The sequence below is a fragment of the Berghia stephanieae genome, chromosome 12 (assembly GCF_034508935.2).
Source record: "Berghia stephanieae isolate SIO BIC M18660-M18661 chromosome 12, UCSD_Bste_1.3, whole genome shotgun sequence".
Classification (NCBI taxonomy): domain Eukaryota; kingdom Metazoa; phylum Mollusca; class Gastropoda; order Nudibranchia; family Aeolidiidae; genus Berghia; species Berghia stephanieae.
This window is the reverse complement of record NC_088371.1, coordinates 27911956-27932027: the sequence shown is the minus strand read 5'-3', so window position 1 is coordinate 27932027 and position 20072 is coordinate 27911956. Positions and strand designations below refer to the sequence as shown.

Below are 20072 nucleotides of genomic sequence, written 5' to 3'. Positions count from 1 at the left end.
ACTGTAAATCATATAAAAGGATAGAGGAGACCTTATCGGTTGGCCCAGTTGCCTAAAAAACCTCTTGTTATCTCCTGGTCACTTACGGAAATGAGCACCCTGACAACTTTTTGAGACCTCGATACCTTATATCTAAATAATCACTGAGATGCTACGACATTAACTCTCTAGAGTTAGACTAAAATGAAAACTGAACATTTTGTTTAATCGCTCATTAATAAATAATGTGAACATGACAAAGTTCAGTTCATTTATCAGAACCTAAGCAGACCATTTCGTTCATCCCAGTTACATCAAATAATTGGCAGTTTGATCTTACAACATATGGTATAAAATGTCTGGTGATGAATCACTAACCGGGACTGGACAAATATGACAAGCGTCACGGATGACCTAGTAGTCATCTTATAACACATCGTGTGTAATTGTAGAATAATGGCCAGGTAATCATAATATTACAGCACATGTGTTATCAAAGACAAAGTTCATATTCAGACCATCAACAAAAACGTTTACTTACGAAATCAAATCATGTTTCAAGAGAGAGAGATTGGTGAATCTTAAAGTAATTGTCATTTGTCAAAGTGTCTTTAGTTGTTTGTGTTAGGAATAAGCCAACACAATAAAAGACAAAAAAAACCCAAAAAAAATAACATCACTTTCTCATTCATTTGGCAATTGATAGTTTTTATTTATTTTGGTGTTTTATATCAAATATATTCACATCCATCATCTTTTCATTTTGTGCTTTTAGTTTTGCAATATCTCTGCTTCTCCTATGGCTTTGGCACATAATAATAAATTCCTTTTTTTGGTTTTTGAAATTTTACGGTGCCATCAACACTATCATCAAATTTCAGCAACCGTGTAAAACAAAAAAAAAAAAAAAATTGCACATTTGCAGCTCAAATAAGACAATAAAATGAAGACAAAACGGATTAATTCAAAACAAAAGTTTGGAAGCCGGCACTAATGTAAGATTATCTGAAAAGGTTTGCAAGTCAGATTTTTAATGAGCAGTTCAAGTTCAAGTAGAGAACAATTGTCAATTCCAAAAGCAGTCTACTGAAAGTCCCATCCAGACACAAGCACAGAATCCCACTGAGAAATGCTTACAGTATTTAATTACACCCTTTCAACAACAGCATTAGATCCCGTCGCCTAGGCATTCCATGCAGGAATTTAGATAATCCATCAAACAGGATGTCTGATGTCAACAGGAATCACCCATGTTGTCCAAAGTGTAAGGCAAACAAAAAAAAAAAGATTATCTTCCAAAAAGGGAACAACACAACAAGAGTGAGCTCCCCCTGCAATCATGGGAGGCCCAGTTTTGACCCAGTCCGAGACCATAATAATAATAAATATAGGGGCAATAAAACAAAAATTAAATTGGAATGGTCAAAGGAGGAATAGAAAATTTAAAAACAAAAATCTTGAATTCCAAATGTAATAAATAAACAAAACAAAAAAAAAAAAAAGCGCAAGTTTATAGGTTAGATAATTCAAAAGGATAATGACTATAATCCTGGAAAACTGGAATGATAAAACAATTGCTGGAATGGCATTCCCTCTCTAGTCACCTTTTCCTTGACTGTTTTCCAATTATAGATAAATAAAAGATTAATAAGATTGAGACGACTTAATTTTCACATCGTTTTGTCTTAAAGTTGACAAAAGCCAATTTGTTTCTTAATAAACAAAAATTAAAAAGAAAAGGAATTAATTAGTCTGATGAAATATTCTTCATCATTTTCTTAATTATTAAATTACATTTTGTTTTTACAACTTGTGGTGGCAGAAATGGAATTTCATTCTATTCCACACAAAAAAGTGAAGCTTGATGAATGTTTGAGGCAGAATTCAGCATTATGGTGAATGTCAATAAAAAACAGTGTTTGACACGTGGGGCCCATCAGACCACCATTCTCATATCAATCACCGATGACGATATCGTCGCCTCCCTTCCTCCATCCTCCATCTCCTCCTCTCTAGTCATGGCCATGTAACTCTTCCTCATTCTGCTCATTTCGTCGTCCTCATCCTCCCTCACTTCTCCTCCATCCATATCAACATCATCAATGTCATCATCATCATGATCCTCTTCGTCTTCATCCATGCCGTCCAGCGAGGCCATGGCCATTTTCTCATCATCAAAACTGTTGTCGTCATCGGCCCGATTCCCGTTGCAGGAGGTGGCCGTGTGGTCACGCAAGGCCTTGGGTGTGACGAAGCCTTCTCCACAACGCTGGCAGATGTGGTTGGATCTCAGCAGATGAACCTGAGACTTGGTGTGTCGATTCAGGTCTGACTGTGTCACTCCTTTGTAGTTGCAGATGCGACAGCAAAACTCTCTCACTCCTGAAAGTGGAAATGAAAATAAATTTTCTTTTAATCTATCACTTCTTTTCTTTATTTTAAAAATCAAATAACTTTGGACTACCTTGATAACCGATGGACTGACATGAATTAAATTGTATTGTAAGATAGAGACAAACAAATTATAAATTGGAAACAAATATATATAATATATGTAAAATATATATATAATTTTTTAAAAACATTATTGATACTCCCAAACCTTTCCTATAAATCATTTTTTAATTGTTTGGCGATTTTGAGAACTTTAGCTGACAAAAATGAACAACATATTTCCTCCATAGGAAAGTAGATATTTTTCATTTAAATTTATCATTATGTTTTATGCACAGAGTTATAATATAGAGCCATAGAAGTAAATAACTTGAAAATAAATGTTACATTTAAATGTGACAAGCTACAAGTGATTGTTCATTTACAAAATAAATAGTAAAAGCTAAATTTGTATTTTTGCAGTGTGTAGCACAGATGCAGATAAAGATAAAATGGATAACAGGCTACAACACCAACCTTCATGTCTCAATTTGTGGACCTTGAGCTGACTGTTAGTTCTGGCGTAGTAATCACAGTACTTACACTTGTATGGTCGGATGTCTGAGGAATGCAAAGTTTATAAGATGTTATAATATGTGCTGTGTATGTGTGTGACTTGGTTCATGTGTCAATCATAATTGGATGATTATATGTAGTTTCAACAATAACAACAAAAGATAAAATAGCACTCTTAAAGCACATGGTAATCTTCTTTTTTAAGACAGGGTTCGGACAAAATCATGTACAAATCGTCAACCCAGCCTCTGAAGTCTTCCTCCGCCCTAAGGACGGTTTCGCAGCCACCTTCCAGTCTAGTGACCAGACAGTGGAGGACGATGCGATCGCTGGCCTCCAGGGCTGCCTGACATTTCTGTACAAATACTGTCGTACTCTTTGTGCATTAATACCCCAGTGGAAGAGGCATTTACCTAGCAGGCTGATATTAATCTCGTGTGTAGCTAAGACATTTTCTTTCATTTACGTGTCCACTAAACAGTTATAGACAAACAGTCTATCAAATTTGGTGGTGGAAAGTCTTTATGGCTAACTAGTGTGTATCCTGTTTGAGTAATTGCTATTGTACGTTTCTCACGCTACAGAAAGCACAAGACATTCCATGGGAGACTACTCTGACTGGCTGGTCCTCAATCTTGCATGTTTGTTGGTTGGTTTGGTTTAGGGAGAGTTGAAATGGTGCTGATGACAAGTACCCTCAACTGGGGTAACCATATCTCAATGGGAAACTTTACTTCTGTGAATTTGAAGCATTTTGAATACTTTCAGCATTGTTGCAATTATTGCACCTGTTAAAAGACTTGAATTTTTATCAAATGAAATAATGGCAACAGAACTAAACAATCTCTTATTGGTCCAAAATTCAAGAGGCAAAGTTTCCCGTTTAGCAAAGTAACGCCAGTTGACGGTAGTATTAGACATGCATGTGTGCAAGTAGGTCAGGCCAAAAAAATTTATTTTGAAATGTGACCTATTGCCTCAAGTGGTATTCTGTTGAGATAATCTAGATGTCAGAAACAAATTAAAATGAAATTTGAAAAAGCTGGAAATCTTGCATCCGTGGACATGTGAATTTATTTTAATCTAATTCTCTAAACCCACAGATGCAAAGCCCTTTATGATTATTAAATTTACAGCAACGGGTTGAGCCTGGCATTCTCTAAACCCACTGATGTAAAGCCCTTTATGATTATTAAATCTACAGCAATGGGTTGAGCCTTGCATTGAGAGGCAAGACGATTCATGAGTGTGGAAAAGTTCTTGCACAGTACGCAGATCATAATATTGAACTGTAACTACAGTTCACTCTGCTAAATCGACACACTAACCTGAACTCCCGAGAGTGTGCAATTAAGGGGAGCTGCTGATCATATCAGTTTTTATTCTCACACATCATTGCTGCTACTTGCAACAATTCAAAATTAAAATAATAACGATTTTAAAAGAGTACACGTTTCCAAATCCAATGCTTCGAAAGGAAAGGCGACATTCTATTCTAATTTTCAGAAAATTAACAAAATAAGTTGATACAAGTACACAAACTTGAAAAAGAATGAGAAGACTGACAAAAATATTCAGTAAATGTGAAAAATTCCCATTAGGCCCACCCCAGCATTGGGTACGAAGTCTAGAATTAGACCTAGGCAAATGAGAGAACGTGTCTCTTTTGATTTGAGAATAACAACACTGACAGGAAAAGAAAATATCAAATATGCAACTGAAATAAATGTCATTTTGTGTTGTCAAAATAAAAATATCCAAGGACAAAAGAGTAACTGTGCTAACAAAAACATGATGAGAAATAAAGGGTCTGGCGAAGTGTCCGACTGTGCCCTTCTTCTTGACCCTTTATTCCTCATTATAGAAATGTGTCAATCCCACACATTTTCTAACAAAAACGTGACGTTGTGGCGTTACTGACAATGATACGGTGCATTTGATGATGGAATTTTACAACAAAAGAGACCTAAGTATCATGCAAATTAACAATTGCCATTGAAAGTTGTAATAAATAAAAAGGTGGGAAATATTTTTTAAAAAAGGGAATATGTTTAAAGGATAATAAAAACCAAATAGCAATTATAATAATAATTCTAATTATATGCAATTTTATTTGCATGTAAAGGGCAAGCCAAACAATTTGTTATAAGAATTAAATAAATGGATGGATGAATAAATAAATAAATAAATAAAAATAAAGCAATACCAACCAAACAACAAATAGGGGAACAAAAACTATTTTGGTGGTGAAAAAAATCAAATTAAAATTGTAACCTTGCAAGGAGTGACTCGGGGAAATTCGACATAAGAATTAGGAGGATGGCAAAATAAATCATTGCTTATTGAGTAATGGGCGAAATAAAAACCAAAAGGAAAAAAACCCACATCCACATTGAGCAGAAAACATCGCCATAGAAGTAACTAAATCCATAACGAAAATATAAAAACTATTTATTTAAACAACAGACAAAACTAAATTTAAAGGGAGATAATCAAATCAAACTTCAAGTAAAATAAAAAATCACAAAAACATCCAGTGGGAAAACACGCACACACATATACACATCGACATTCACATCCAGTGGGACAACACACACATACACATACACACGTACATTCACATCCAGTGGGAAAACACACACATACACATATACACACATACGTTCACATGCATACAATCAAGACATCACAGCAAGAATCGGATATTATGCAAAACTGTTGGGACCTACCGACTGTATGAGGTGGCAGCAGTGAGAAAAGGTGAAAAACAAATTGTTATGAAATGCGTGACGAACACAATAATTTCATAGCGGCCAACTTTTCACAGACGAACACAATAATTTCATAGCGGCCACTTTTCACAGACGAACACAATAATTTCATAGCGGCCAACTTTTCACAGACGAACACAATAATTTCATAGCGGCCAACTTTTCACAGACGAACACAATAATTTCATATCGGCCAACTTTTCACAGACGAACACAATAATTTCATAGCGGCCAACTTTTCACAGACGAACATAATAATTTCATAGCGGCCAACTTTTCACAGACGAACACAATAATTTCATAGCGGCCAACTTTTCACAGACGAACACAATAATTTCATAGCGGCCAACTTTTCACAGACGAACACAATAATTTCATAGCGGCCAACTTTTCACAGACGAACACAATAATTTCATATCGGCCAACTTTTCACAGGGCTAAAACGGGACATACTGACACTGACTGGCTTGACCCAAAATGGCAGTATGTTTTTCCTACTATAGAGTATAATCTAAATGCAGATTGTTCTGACATTACAGCTTATATGTGCAGCAATGTCGTCTCGTGGTATGACAGCAATGTCGTCTCGTGGTATGACACTCGCTTTCAGATTGGAAGGTCCTGGGTTCGAGCCTCGCTCAGCACATAGTTGAGTCCTTGGAAAAGGCTCTTTACTCACATTCTCTCACCATACTCAGGTGTAAAATGAGTATCTGGCCGTTATCAGCGTTGTCTCTGTCCTACATGTTAAGTGTTGCTGTTGGCTTTGAGCACGTTTAGTGGATATTGCACTATATAAAAGCTCAATTAAAATTTTTTTTTTTTTTTTTTACATCAAATACTCTTTGTCTGTTCCTTGTTATAAATCGCTGGTCAAAAATCATAATTCTGGGACATTCAACATACAAATAGACCAAATTCACCCCCCCCCCCCTCCCATTTTATTTCATCCAGGTTACCCAATAGGGACAGACCTGATATTATCAAGATGGTATGGTTGGCCGCTATGCAATTTTAATCATTTTACCAAGAAATGAAAACAATAGAGAAGGGACAGTCAGAAGACAGGAGAGAGAATTAAAACTTTGGCATTATCAGATAACAATCCACAAAAATACAGAAATTTTAAGTTTGTTTTACTAACTATACAGTGAGAGCAGTTGTTACAATCAATTTAAAATATGAACAATCAAAATGTTTTGTTTCTTGAAACTTCAAATCCAAATTTTTGGTTATTTAAAAGTAAAATATTCAAACAAAAAAAATAAATTTAAACTATGAGATTCAAATGTCAGCAAAATAAAATAAAAATAAATATGAACATTTGAGTTTGATTTTGGCTATTAAGAGAGTGAAATTCACATCGATAAGCTTAACTTGGATAACGCAATAGTGAAGAAAAAAAAAAAAGGCCAATCCTACCTTCATGGAAATCCATGTGTCTGTTGATGTCAGAGTGAGACAGGAAGTTCTTGTGACAGATGGCACAGCTGTACACTGACCTTCCATCTTCCATGACCTTGGGTTTGCACAGGGCATTTCGATCCAAGGGTTCATTGACGACCGACAACCTGGAAATCAATGAGAAAAGTCATTTAGTTAACTCTCTCCTTTCTAACCATTGTCAGAGTTTTCCCCAAAACGTCATGCCCACCTAACACAAAAATACAATTTTCTTACTGAAACAAGTACATTCTATACATAATATTGTTCAGCAAAATAAGCTGTACAACCCAGTGTCAAGTTTTTTATAGCTATGATTAAAAAAGAATTCTTGAAATTTTATGATGTACAAAAGAAATCAGAATGGTAAAATTGTTGGTTGCATCGTAACGCGTGTGACGATTTTCCTATGGTTGGTAAGCATCGGGTTAAGGCCTGATCTATCTGATAAATAAAAGATGTTTATACGGTTCTGTGGTTTTGTGATATGACACTCGCCATCAGACCTAAAAGTCCCAGGTTCCAGTCCCACTCTCAGCTCCATAAGACTGAGTCCTTGGAAAAGGCTCTAGACTCATATTCTCTCATTGTTAAATATGAGCACTTGGCCTTTGACAGCATTGTTTCAGTCGAAAAAAAAGAAATTGTAACATCGCTTTACTAGCGTAATGTCTTTTGTCAAGTGTTGCTGTAGGCTAGGGGATCATTGTAAAGCACTTTGAGCATGTTAAGTGGATATTGTGTTATATAAACGCTCAAGTTTTGTTTTCTATAATATTACATTGCAATTCATTGAATAGGGTAAGTTTTACTTTCAATGCACACTTAAGATGCCTGTCCCAATTGCCCAATTGGTAGAGAAATGGCTGTCCTCCTCTACCTTCAAAAATACAGGTAAAACTAAAACAGACATATTTTTGAAATGTTATGTTTATAACTCAAATTTTTTTACTTTGTACTTTTTTTGGGCATGATTATTGGAAAACTACTGTGTGATTTGTGTTTGCAAAGTGTGTGTGTGTGTGTATGTGTTGGAAAAAAAAATAGAGAGAGAGGTAGGGCACTGCATCACACGCAAAGAGGCTGGGTCTTCATCCTTGGCTGGGTCTAGCTTTGTTGTGTCAGTCCTCCATCCACCCAGCAGTGGTTGGGTGATTAATTAAGTTAAATCTAGCACTAGCACTGAGCCACAGACTACTGCTCTACAGTGGTCTAGTGGTATGACATTCGCTTATTTTGGCACATAGTTTTCTTTAATCACATTCTCTCACCGTACTCTGGTGTAAAATAAATACCCTGCCGTTAACAGCATTGTCTCTGTCTGAAAAAAATTGTAATATCGCCTAACAGGCATCATGTCACGTCCTACGTTTTTGGTGTTGCTGTTGGTCAGGGACCCCCCCCCCCCTTTTGTAAAGCGATTTGAGGAGCATGTTTAACAAGAATGTAATAAAGTGTTTTACATCAATGAGGAACAGAGGGGCTCACTTTCTTTACAAATATGTGAGTATAAATACAAATCTATAACAATTCTAATTATCCATCCATTCTCCACACATCCAACTATCAAACACAAATATTCAACACACTCTCGCAGATGTGCTAGAATGCCCGTTTTTTAACACTACCCCAAATCCCCTAGCTGTTTTGGGCTCGGCCCTTGCAGCTTTGCATTTAGCCCCATGCCGCAAGAATTTGACCCACCGCCACTGCATTTAACTATGCAACCAAGTTGAACCATCATTTTGATCTATTTATTCTACTATCTTGTTCTACTCAAAAACCAAAACAGTTGGGTCATGTGACCCTTTATAATCAATCTACACTTAACTTCCCACTTTACCTGGAATGAGTCCTTGACAACGACGTGACTTTCCGGCCATCGCTTGAGGCCGTCTCACCGGCCCCAACTGGGGATGAGACAGAGGACGGGGAGGAGGTCCTGCTTTTGCTACTTCCATTACTGTTGCTGTCAACGACCAGGCCGATCCCTCCACTACTACAAGCACCAATAACACCACAACCGTTGACTTTTCCAACAGGCGGTATGGACGTGGCTGAAACTGTTACAATCTTTGGTGATGAAGATGAGGATGAAGTTGATTTGCTTGTAGCTGCAGCAGTAGAAGTAGAAGAAGCTGAGGCAGTGTCTTGGTTCTGATGGTGATTGGCAGTGTCTAAACACCACAAAGCTCTGTTCTGTCTAACCAGGGTTGCCGTTTCAGGACTCATTCCACTCAGACTCAGGAAAGTATTTGTAAACTGGGCAGAGCTGATTGGGGGTATCTGTTGAAGGCTGCTTAATGGGTTATTGGTCTTACTACTGTTGTTGTTGTTGTTGTTGTTGGGTGTGCTGGGGTTACTGGCGATGCCTTTCCTGCTGATGTTGTTGATGACCTCTGGGGTTAAAAGACTTCGGCTGTTGAGGTAGTCGGAGGACGAATCCTTTTTGTGGTAATTTTCAGATTCTTGGTCAACGTTTGAACTGTGAGACGAAGATAGCAGTGACGACGACGATGATGATTTTTGTATTAGAGACAATTTCTTTTGGCTGTCTGAAAATGATTTAGTGTTATTATCTAACAATTTTATCGGAGATGATGATGATGATGATTGCGATGGAGATGATGCTGCAGCAGTAGCTGTAAAAGCTGATAATTCAGACATTTTTGAAGCTGGTTTTGGTGTGGATGAAAACTGAGGACCTTCTCCCTGAGACGATGACGTGGACAAAGTTTGAGATGATTTCAATTTTCCCACAATGCCACTTCTTTCTTTGTCAGAGGAAGAGGAAGAAGTGCTGAGGTCGATGGCCATCCCGTCACAGCTGTCCTCCTCCACCATCGCTTCGTTCACCGTTGTGTTGTTCAATACGACAGGGGTGCCACTAGCTGAGTCAAATCCAGGCAGGAATTTGTGAGAGTAGTTGGCGTTCATCATACTTGTTGCCGTCAAAGGTTTGAGGGGTGGCCCTGACACAGAATGATGATGATGATGAAGCTGTGGTTGATTGGGTAGGGATGACGAGGCTATGGATGATGGCTGGGGTGTTGTGGTGGGGGGCGTTGCTGACGCTGCAGAGTAAACTTGAGCACCACCTAAAGCCACCAGTTGTCTCCATTTGGAGAGGAGGAGAGTGTTGTCATCTGTAATGGGGAGCAGGAATGTGGGGTGGGGGGGGGGGGGGAGATGAAAAAAATTGGTTTGTTGATAAATTTGAAAATTTAAAAAAAAATACAAAAGAGAAAGAGAGAGAGAGAGAGAGAGAGAGAGAGAGAGAGAGAGAGAGAGAGAGAGAGAGAGAGAGAGAGAGAGAGAGAGAGAGAGAGAGAGAGAGAGAGAGAGAGGAATGATGTGTGAGAGTGAAAGAGGATTAAAAAGTAAAGACATAGATAAAATTGTTATGATATAAATTGATGTGAAAGCAATCAGCTGTTAAAAAATCAAACACATTATGAAGGAAATCTGAACTTCTCAAAGACAGAAAATTTTATAAAACACAACATGATGCCCCTTTGTGCTCATCAAAATATGACAAAGTGACAAAAGTCAGTCGTAGTAAAATAAAATTGACAGTTAATAAAATCATTACAAAAGAGCAAAAAAAAAGAAAAAATGTTATGGAGATAAATCTGAAAACTTGATTTAAATGACAGTACAAATGTACAGACTGTGACAAGACCATGGCATATCCTACCTATAGAGCTGGTATTCTTGTCAGTCGAGTGCTCCATTGCCTTTGTGACAACCACCATCTCCCCAGTCTTTGTAGAATGGTCCAGCGTTTTATTTCTCTTGTTTTTCTGTCCACTGCTGCTACTGGCAACATCCTCCCTGGCGACAATTACTAATTTAGATGATGATGATGTTGATGGTGCTGGAATCGCATCTTTGACTGTTCCAACATCCACTTCCTCTTCAAAGTGGTTTATTTTCTGTGGTTTCAAAGCTTTTCTCCTGCTTTTCGAAGGCAGCACGCTATAAGCTTCACCAGACGGTCTTTTGGAACCTGTGAGAGGAATGGCCGAATCATGCCCATCACCTCTGCTTTCTCCTAATGTCTCATCAACGTTTTTCTTTTCCTTGGCATCCCTATTACCGGTGTCCAATTTTACAACTTCCACTTCCTCATTGGTTCTCCCTTTTTGTCGTGCCTTCTCATTGTCCAAGTGAGAATTTAACGATAACGGAACAAAGCTCTCCTCTTTCATTTTCTTACTAGCACCGCTGGCAATTGATTGCTCGGACAAAGACGCGTCATCTATTTTCAAAGAGGACGTATGTCTAGAATTGTTTGTTTCTTCAGGGGATGGTGCATCGGGCAACACGACAATCACATCCCCCATTCCCTGCTGGGCCAGCTTGGCTTTCAACTTGGCCTGTTCCTCTTCTATTTTCCTCCTCCTTTCATTCTCTTCCTCTTCCTTCTTCTTCTTGGCCTCCATAGCCATTTGTAATTGTTGTTGCTTTGCCAAGAGTTCTTCGTGCTGCTGTCTCAACACCTTATTGGCTGCTTTCTGTCTCATCCTCTCTTCTTTCTCACCATCCTCTGCTGTTGTTCTGATCCTACCCGTCTCATCTCCACCATTGACTCTCACACTATTATTACTAACACCACCAGCGCTATTGACAGCTTTTATCTCATCTTCCATGATCAAACGTTTCATCCTTTCCTGGGCCATCATCATCACATTCTGTTTCATCTGCTCCAAATCCCTCATCATGGCCCCACCATCCTGCAGGCCACCATTCCCACCAGCGGCCAAACTAGCCTGAAATTCCAACACCTTTGACAGATAAGCCTGTCTGTACTTTTCCATCCACAACTGCTTCAGCCACTCCTCCTTCTGTCTATCTTCAGACACTCCACCCATCATCCGTACTTGAACCTCTTCGCCCCGACGGAGATCTATTCCTTTTAAATCCACCATGGGGAACAACCCTGAGCCTGCACCGACGCCATCGTTTTCACCAGTCCCACCACTAGTCTGGTTTGGAGCCATTTTGTCACCAGTAGAGGCAGCAGTACCAGCGGTGGAGGCGACAGACGAATCGCTGACTCTATTACTATTTTTGTTGTTGTTGTTTCCATCACTGCCAGTAACAAGCAGTTTGCTGTATTGTTGCTGGGCTTGCTGTGCTTGGTGTTGCTGGGTCAGTAAGGACTTGTACTTTTGTACTTCTTCTGATGATTTCAAACCATGATGGTGCTGGGAAGAGTAGAAAATTTTTATAAAAAATTATTACAATTTCTTGAATCATTTTAATTAATAAATTCTAGCAATTGAGAAAATGTTATACAAAAAGGATTTAAAGAAATAAAGTCTAAACCATTTTAAAATCCCACAACATGTAAAGGGATCGTAGCCAGTTGGGGAAATTCGTGTACTAGATGGTCAGTGATTTTATAATTGAGGTGGAGCAAATTCAAATGGCTACTCCCCAACCCTTTTCAGAAAAGATACATTGCCAACAACAGCTGGTCAAACCAGCTACCAAAAGTATCTGGTCAAACCAGCTACCAAAAGCATCTTTTACCTTTTTGTGCTCCATCAGGTCCAACTCCCCAGAGAAGCCACTCTCACAGTCAGGGCAGTAGAAGGAGTTTTGGTTACGATGGATGCGCATGTGCCTCTGAAGCAAGTATTCACGGGTGAAGTTCTTTCGGCACTTTGGACATGAGTAGCCACCGTTTTTCCTCTCTCCGGGTTCATGATGAGGCGGCGTGGCAGAATGACGCTGCTGATGTCCCAGACCACCTACAGATGATGAGGATGACGACAGTGACGACGTTAGAGCTGGATCTCCGCCGCTTTCATCGGCATTGTACGATGGAATTCTCATAAGATTCAACGGGCCGCTGCCAGTGTTATTCATGTTCAGGCTGGTGGTGGTGATGGGGTTATTGTTGATTTCACCACCTTGAGGATGCTCTCCTTTCTTCCTCTGACCAGGGACCAGCCCGACAGAGGCAGCTGGTGTGGAGGTGGAGCCTGTGGCATTGACAGACGGGTCGTCCAAGGAGATGGATTGGAATCCAGCAAATCTCTCTCTGTGACACTGTAAAAAACAAAATTGACAATAAATGTACTTTGCTTCCGTGTTTTCAACAAAGACAAATGAAGCTGGTCATCATCTGTGCGGCTATGTGGTCTAGTGGTATGACACCCACTTTCGGATCGGAAGGTCCTGGGTTCGAGCCTCACTTGGCGCATAGTTGAGTCCTAAGGAAAGACTCTTTACTCAAATTCTCTCACCGTACTCAGGTGTAAAATGAGTATCTGGCTATTTACAACGTTGTATCTGTCCGAAAAAAAATTGTAACATCGCCTAACAGGCATCATGTCCCGTCCTAAATGTTAAATGTTGCTGTTGGCCAGGGCCCCCTTGTAAAGCGCTTTGAGCACATTTAGTGGACATTGCGCTATATAAAAGCTCAATTTAAAAATTATTTTAGAGCAGGTTTCAGTGGCCACTTTCTGAATGTTGAAGATGACTGTAGATTGATGAAAGTTAAATTAAAGAAATGTTGTAAAGACAAAAAAACTAATTGACATTTCTCTTTGTGAGAAAGCAAGTGATTTTGTACAAATTTCCTGACAAGCAAGCAAGCCTTTCTCTTATTCAACAACATTTTTCACATAATTCTGGTTAGCATCAAGTCTTTTCAGCAACTTTTGGTGTTTAAGTCTAAAGACAATGGCGAGCAATGTGTAAACAGCGACTAACCACATTGACAACAAATAATCAAATCAGAAAATCAGAGTGAATGCTAAGTTGATAGAACCTGTGGATTAATAAATATTGAACAAAAATGAAAATAGCTTTCAAATAAAATTTATTTTTAAAACATGAAAAAAAAAAGCTACACATGGAATGTTTCCGGCTCAAAACCCTTCTACAGCCAAACAACAAAATAAATTAAAACAGTAATCTATCTGATAGACGGAAGATATGGCCTTTGCACAGTCAATTTAGGATGAATGACGGTGAAATGTTGCAGGTTGATCTTTTTTCTTTAATAAGGGTTGCGCTTGCAGCACATTCACGTCATATCAATGCCAGTAAAAAGGAAGACAATGGGATAGTAAAAAGGTCTAGAATTACAATTAAAGCACCCAAAAAAAGAGGTGAGACAAAGGGGAATTGGTTCAAATAGGAAACAGATGTAGATTTCAAGAGCACACTATCAAAGTACTTTGAGATCACCTAAAAGTCTCATCCAGACACAAGCACAGGTCCCAACTAAGACGGATACACTCAGATGTTTACAAATCATATATAATATGTAAACAAAACAATACAGTGCATCACAGAGAGATGATTTACAAGACAAAAATATCTCCCAAAACTCTTAATTATACATTTGACTGTTTCCCTCCCAGCTAGGGTATCCGGCCAGGGCCTGGACAAAAACAAGTAATCTCATTCACAGACAGAGGCAGAAAGCATGTTGGAAAACAGATATAGGGGGATAGAAGACACAGTAAGCGTTGTTCAATTTGGTATAAAAAATGTTTGAAACGCAAAAGTGCTCCCATTTTGTAATGCTATTCAGTGTACCTGTAAATGTTTGATGATCTGGATGTGAGAACGGAATGATGCCTCGCAGTATCTGCAGTCATAGGTGGTGATTTCGGCATCCGAATGGCTGGGCATGTGGTTGTTGTACCGGACCAGAGAGCTGAACACACGTTTGCACAAATGGCACCTACAGAATAGAGGATAAAGGTGATGGATAGGATCAAGACTAATGGTGATTACCAGAATAATTTTACAAGATAAACATTTTTTTAATTTTAAACGGCAAAAAGACCTAGAGGGCAAATCCTCCTTGAATGAACTTTCACCCCAAATTAAAATTTGGAAACGTGTCTCAAAGATTTGGATAAGGTTGAATTCTTTTCTTTTCACATATAGTTAACTCTTTGTGGATGTCAAAAGAAATGTTTTTGCCCCAAGGGATAAAGTGTTTACTATAAAAAATAATAGTATCTATTTGGCAAATTGGATTTTTTATAACACTGAAACCACTTGACCAATCCTCACCAAATTTTACATGGTGTTTACAATTGACATGACGATGATTTGCCTGTATTATAAGATTAATTAGACATCATGATGATTTCATCAAAAAATCAAATTTGTTTCACCAGACACCATCATTTTTAGCATGTGGGTTTTGTGTCATCTTCCTGTTAGTGAGGATGACAATGAGGTGGGAGTACTTGCACTGAACCAATACCAGTTAAAGGCTCTTCTTCTTATTTTGAATATATATACAACAAATTTCTTAACACTCAAACGTTCCACTGTTTTGAGCAAAAATTGTAAATGGAGGGGGTGCAGGTACATTAGGATACCCTGAACTCACTCACTGTGCGCTAATGCTGGCATGTTATATATCAATTTGCTCGTCAGATGTTTTAGTTTCACATTCTTAAAGTTTTTTATAATTTCAAGGCACTTTCCTGGACACAAATATGATTTATGTGTCAAGGTAGGGTCTCAAATTTTCAAGTAAAAACTGCATTTTCTGCAAATGCCAAGAAGGAAAAAAATAACTGTTCAAAATTATGATCAAAACAAGTTTATTTTCTAAAAATACATCATGTCTTACAACTTTTATGCAAAACTCAAGTATGTAATGCATAAATTGAGCATCTGGTGGGGTCTCAAATGTATCCACACATTTACTCAAACAAGGGGCATAATCCAATAATTTTTACATGTTCACAAAAATGTCTCTAAATTGCTTATGTCAGCATTTCTTTGGCATATTTTGGATATATCTTGGTCAACAGACCTAAACACATGATACAAGAAGACATTTCAACATGGTGAAAAGGTTTTGGGGTAATAATTCCATTACAAAAGTAAAATTATATAATTATTTTAAAATTCACTTGTGTGTCACTTGTTTAGTGCAAAGACTGAACTATACACACCAAAAAAATACACAAGTTCCTTCTTACTGATACAATTGATAATACATGGATAAATATAATAAAGGACTTCAGTATACATATATATTTATTTATATATGTAAATGTATTCGCAGAGAGCGAATAGTATTTTTTTTTCCGCAAAGAGCGAAAACGAATGATTATTCGCAGAGTGCGAAAATATTTTAATTTCACAGTAACAGTACCTTAACAAAATAAAATAAAAATATACAGACAATTTAACATTTAAAAAACAAAGAGCATTTTAAAATACAATAATAAATCAAATAATTTACTCAAGAACTGTATGATACCACAACATACATTTTCTATCCGGCTGTAAACAAAACCATTTTTTACAATATAAACACCTATGTCTAGTTTTCTGTACTTTCCCCCTATCTAAGCATAACCTACAATCACCCCTTGAATTTGAAGAAGCATCTGGTAAAATTGGATGGATTAACTTAATTTCTTCATCTATATCATTATTATCACTATTCCTGCTATTTGCTTTAGATTTACTTTTACATTTACAATTACAATTTGTATTTAAAGCAAGTGGTGGACCCTCTAGATCATCTATCCCGCCTAACTGCCTGGCTAACTCCAGAGTAAAATCTAACTGATTATACTGTTTTGGTCTCTGTAATTCTTCAATATCACTATGCCTAGCTCTATATTCTTTGAACAGAATATAACTATTAACCCTAGCAATGTCAATAAAATGAAAAAATAAACTTTTCCACCACTTGTGTGTTTTTCTAAGACTATTATATTTCCCAATAAGTTGATCAGACAAATCTACCCCATTCATATTCTTATTGTAATCTTTAACTAATTCAGGCTGTGCAACATCTAATTTTCTGAAAACCCCATTATCTTTACTCCTACGTTGTACTACTGCCTCCTTATTTGCATCATGTATTGTAGATATAAATGAAACTGTCTTATTATCTTTCCACTGTAAAGCTAAAATATCACCATCCCTATGCCATCTAAACTCCCCCCTCTTAACCCTCTTTTCCCATTCTCTAACGTTCTTTAGACTAACTGGAAATCCTTTTCGATTAACTATTATTGTCCCACAAGCTCTCACATTCTTCACAACCAAATCTTTAAAAAGTTGAACACTAGTATAAAAATTATCCACATATAAATGATATCCTTGATTGAACAAGCCAACAAGCAACTGCATAACCACATTATAAGCTAAACCATTTGTTGTATTACCCCCTACCTTACCCAAATAAACATCAAAATTGTGTGTATACCCTGTCTTTGAATCTGCTAAAACCCACAATTTCATTCCCCACTTTGTTGGCTTGTCCTTCATATACATTCTAAAGCTATACCTTCCCTTATTTTTAACCATCCTCTCATCTATTGAAATATTCTGATAAGGTTGAAACAATTTCATACATTTTCTACGAATATAATCCATCATAAATCTAGCTTTACATAATTTATCATCTCTATTTTCTGTTCTAAAATTACTTATTTTAAAAAACTCATAAGACATTTATAACGCCAAATTGACAAAAACCGACGCGCCCACAAACCATTCAACAATGTCTCCTCACACCAATATAAAGTAACACGCTCCACTTTCACACAACTCATGTACATCAACAAACCAATAAATCTATACATTTCATCCACATTCACAGGTTCATCCTTCCACCTCTTATACAACGTCGGTTTCGAATCCACACACATACTCGCATAATCATTCGTCCACTCACAAAACAAAGACAACAGTTCTTGAGTAAAAAACAAACTAAAAAAATCTAAAGGCGTTAAAAATTTTCGGTGATCTAAGCGAGTCACCGTATCAGGCAGGCGTGGACCAGGGACTCGCTCAGGGAGAAAGGGTGGCACTTTGTTCTCGGGACCACCATCCACACATAGTTTCTTCGGCTGTGATGGGCCAGGGATTTCATCATGATCCGAACGCCTGAAGAAAATAATAATAACAAGAATTAAAATAAAAGAAGTACTTTGAAAACAAAGGAAATGAAAAATAATTCTGAAAGGAGAAAGCAATTAATTACACATATAAATATAAAATATCAAAATATTTTATCACTCTCCCTTTTTTACATCACACACTAGTTCTGGAATAATATTTCTTGACATAGAGTTGAGTAGAGTAAAAATACTATAAATAATGTTCCTGTAGACCCAAAACTGAATATATAACATAATATCAACAATAATACATCAGAAAACACAAAACAGTCAATATGAATATAAATGCTCTATAAGAACAACTAAATATCAGGTCAGTTCTCACCTTTTTCTTTGACAAGCAGAACTAGTTGTGGCAGTGGCAGTGTCAGTATCATCAGTAGGAGTAGGGACTTGTGCATGTCTCCCAGTTTCATTCCCACAGTCCTCACACGGAATAAGAATCTCGCTGGAAGAAAGAAAAAAGAACAATATTTTATTATACAAACTGTCGACACATCAAATCAAGACATACAAATCATTTCTATATCTCATTCAAGTGGCCGAACTAACCGTCTTCTGACCTCCATGTTTGTTTACATTTTCAACACACAACACTTCACTCGTCCTAGTCAAACTCAAGCACTTCATAAATACAATTATAAACCAAAAAAAAACAAACTTTTTGTACTATATTAATGAAATAGATAATTAAGTTGAATAAAATATACATATCATGGGCATTATGTGATCGTTTGATGTTACTTTGAGAAGATTTCTGAAAAATACTTACTCGTCGTTCTCACTGTCAGATCCCATATTTGGCGAGTACGGCAGGTCGAATTCTTGAGACCATTCGGACTCAATTTCATCATCATCCTCGTCATCACTTACATCCACGTTGAAGAGGATGTCATAAATTTCAGACTCTTTGAGATTTGCCATGGTGCAAAAAGTTTAAATAATATAAATTTGATAAATTGTGAGTTGGAGTTGTAGAAAGATTTCCCGAAACAAAATGGCGGATCGAAGGTAACGGATGGAGTCGTTAGCAACCTAGCTTTCGTATCTCTCGTTATTTCGTAACATTTTTTTACATTTTTAACATAATTGTGATGAATTATTAAATGAAAATCATTCTTTTATAATAAAATAATAGTTTCAACACATAATCTGGCGATTTTTTACCGCAAAATGGGATTATGAAAAAGGGGGCGTTGTCACGATCACCGGTGATCGTGGTTTCTATTTGTGGAACGTTTGAGAGTTAACATTTGAATCAACCATTTTCCATTCTGAACATTGGGAAGGTGTTCTACGTTAAGTGAGTAAGATATATAAGATATTAAATGCAGAACATATCACGGCCAGTCAAATGTATCTACGTCTAGATTTCTTTTACAATCTCGTCATCAATACAAACAAATTTGGACAACACTCACTTGTAAACAGTTGCCAGACGTCCCGTGATATTGTTGATACCATCCAGACGTGTTGCCAGAACAGTCTCCTTCATGACTGTGGTACGACACTGGCGGTGGCCTCCGTCCTCTGCCGTCACTGAAGAAAGTCAGTTGTTGTTATTTTTAAATGGAAAAAAAAAACAAACAAAAAATCCAACAAGAAACAAAACATTACCACATAACTTTATAGAGATCAAATCCAAAGTCGTCACCTTTTAAAAAATGATGACTTCAAAACCATTAAAGTCTATCAGATTTTTCTGCAATTCTTATTGTACAACTCACTCACTCACTCGCTATACAACTCAATCACTCACTCACCCATACAACTCAATCACTCACTCACCCATACAACTCACTGACTCATACAACTCACTCACTCGTACAATTCACCCACTCACTCATACAACTCACTCACTCACTCGTAAAACTCACTCACACATACAACTCACTCACTCACACATACAACTCACTCACTCACTCACTCGTACAACTCACTCACTCACTCATACAACTCACTCACACATACAACTCACTCACTTATCCAATTCACTCTCTCATACAACTCTTGC

The 20072-nt window shown here is 37.4% G+C and overlaps 1 protein-coding gene across 4 annotated transcripts in view; it reads right to left on the bottom strand.

The window, feature by feature from the left end:
* Positions 1–666: 666 nt before the first annotated feature.
* LOC144958391 (uncharacterized) overlaps positions 667–20072 on the bottom strand; it is a 102010-nt gene continuing 82604 nt past the window's right edge. For all 4 annotated transcript variants that reach the window (XM_078890384.1, XM_078890386.1, XM_078890385.1 and 1 more), the window contains 8 exons: positions 19480–19597; positions 14706–14853; positions 12681–13202; positions 10840–12352; positions 8986–10288; positions 7122–7270; positions 2890–2973; positions 667–2361 (listed from right to left, as the gene is read on the bottom strand). In XM_078890384.1, coding sequence (XP_078746510.1) covers positions 1916–2361; positions 2890–2973; positions 7122–7270; positions 8986–10288; positions 10840–12352; positions 12681–13202; positions 14706–14853; positions 19480–19597 — 4283 coding nt within the window. In that variant the 3' untranslated portion in view covers positions 667–1915. The remainder of the gene's footprint in view (positions 2362–2889; positions 2974–7121; positions 7271–8985; positions 10289–10839; positions 12353–12680; positions 13203–14705; positions 14854–19479; positions 19598–20072) is intronic.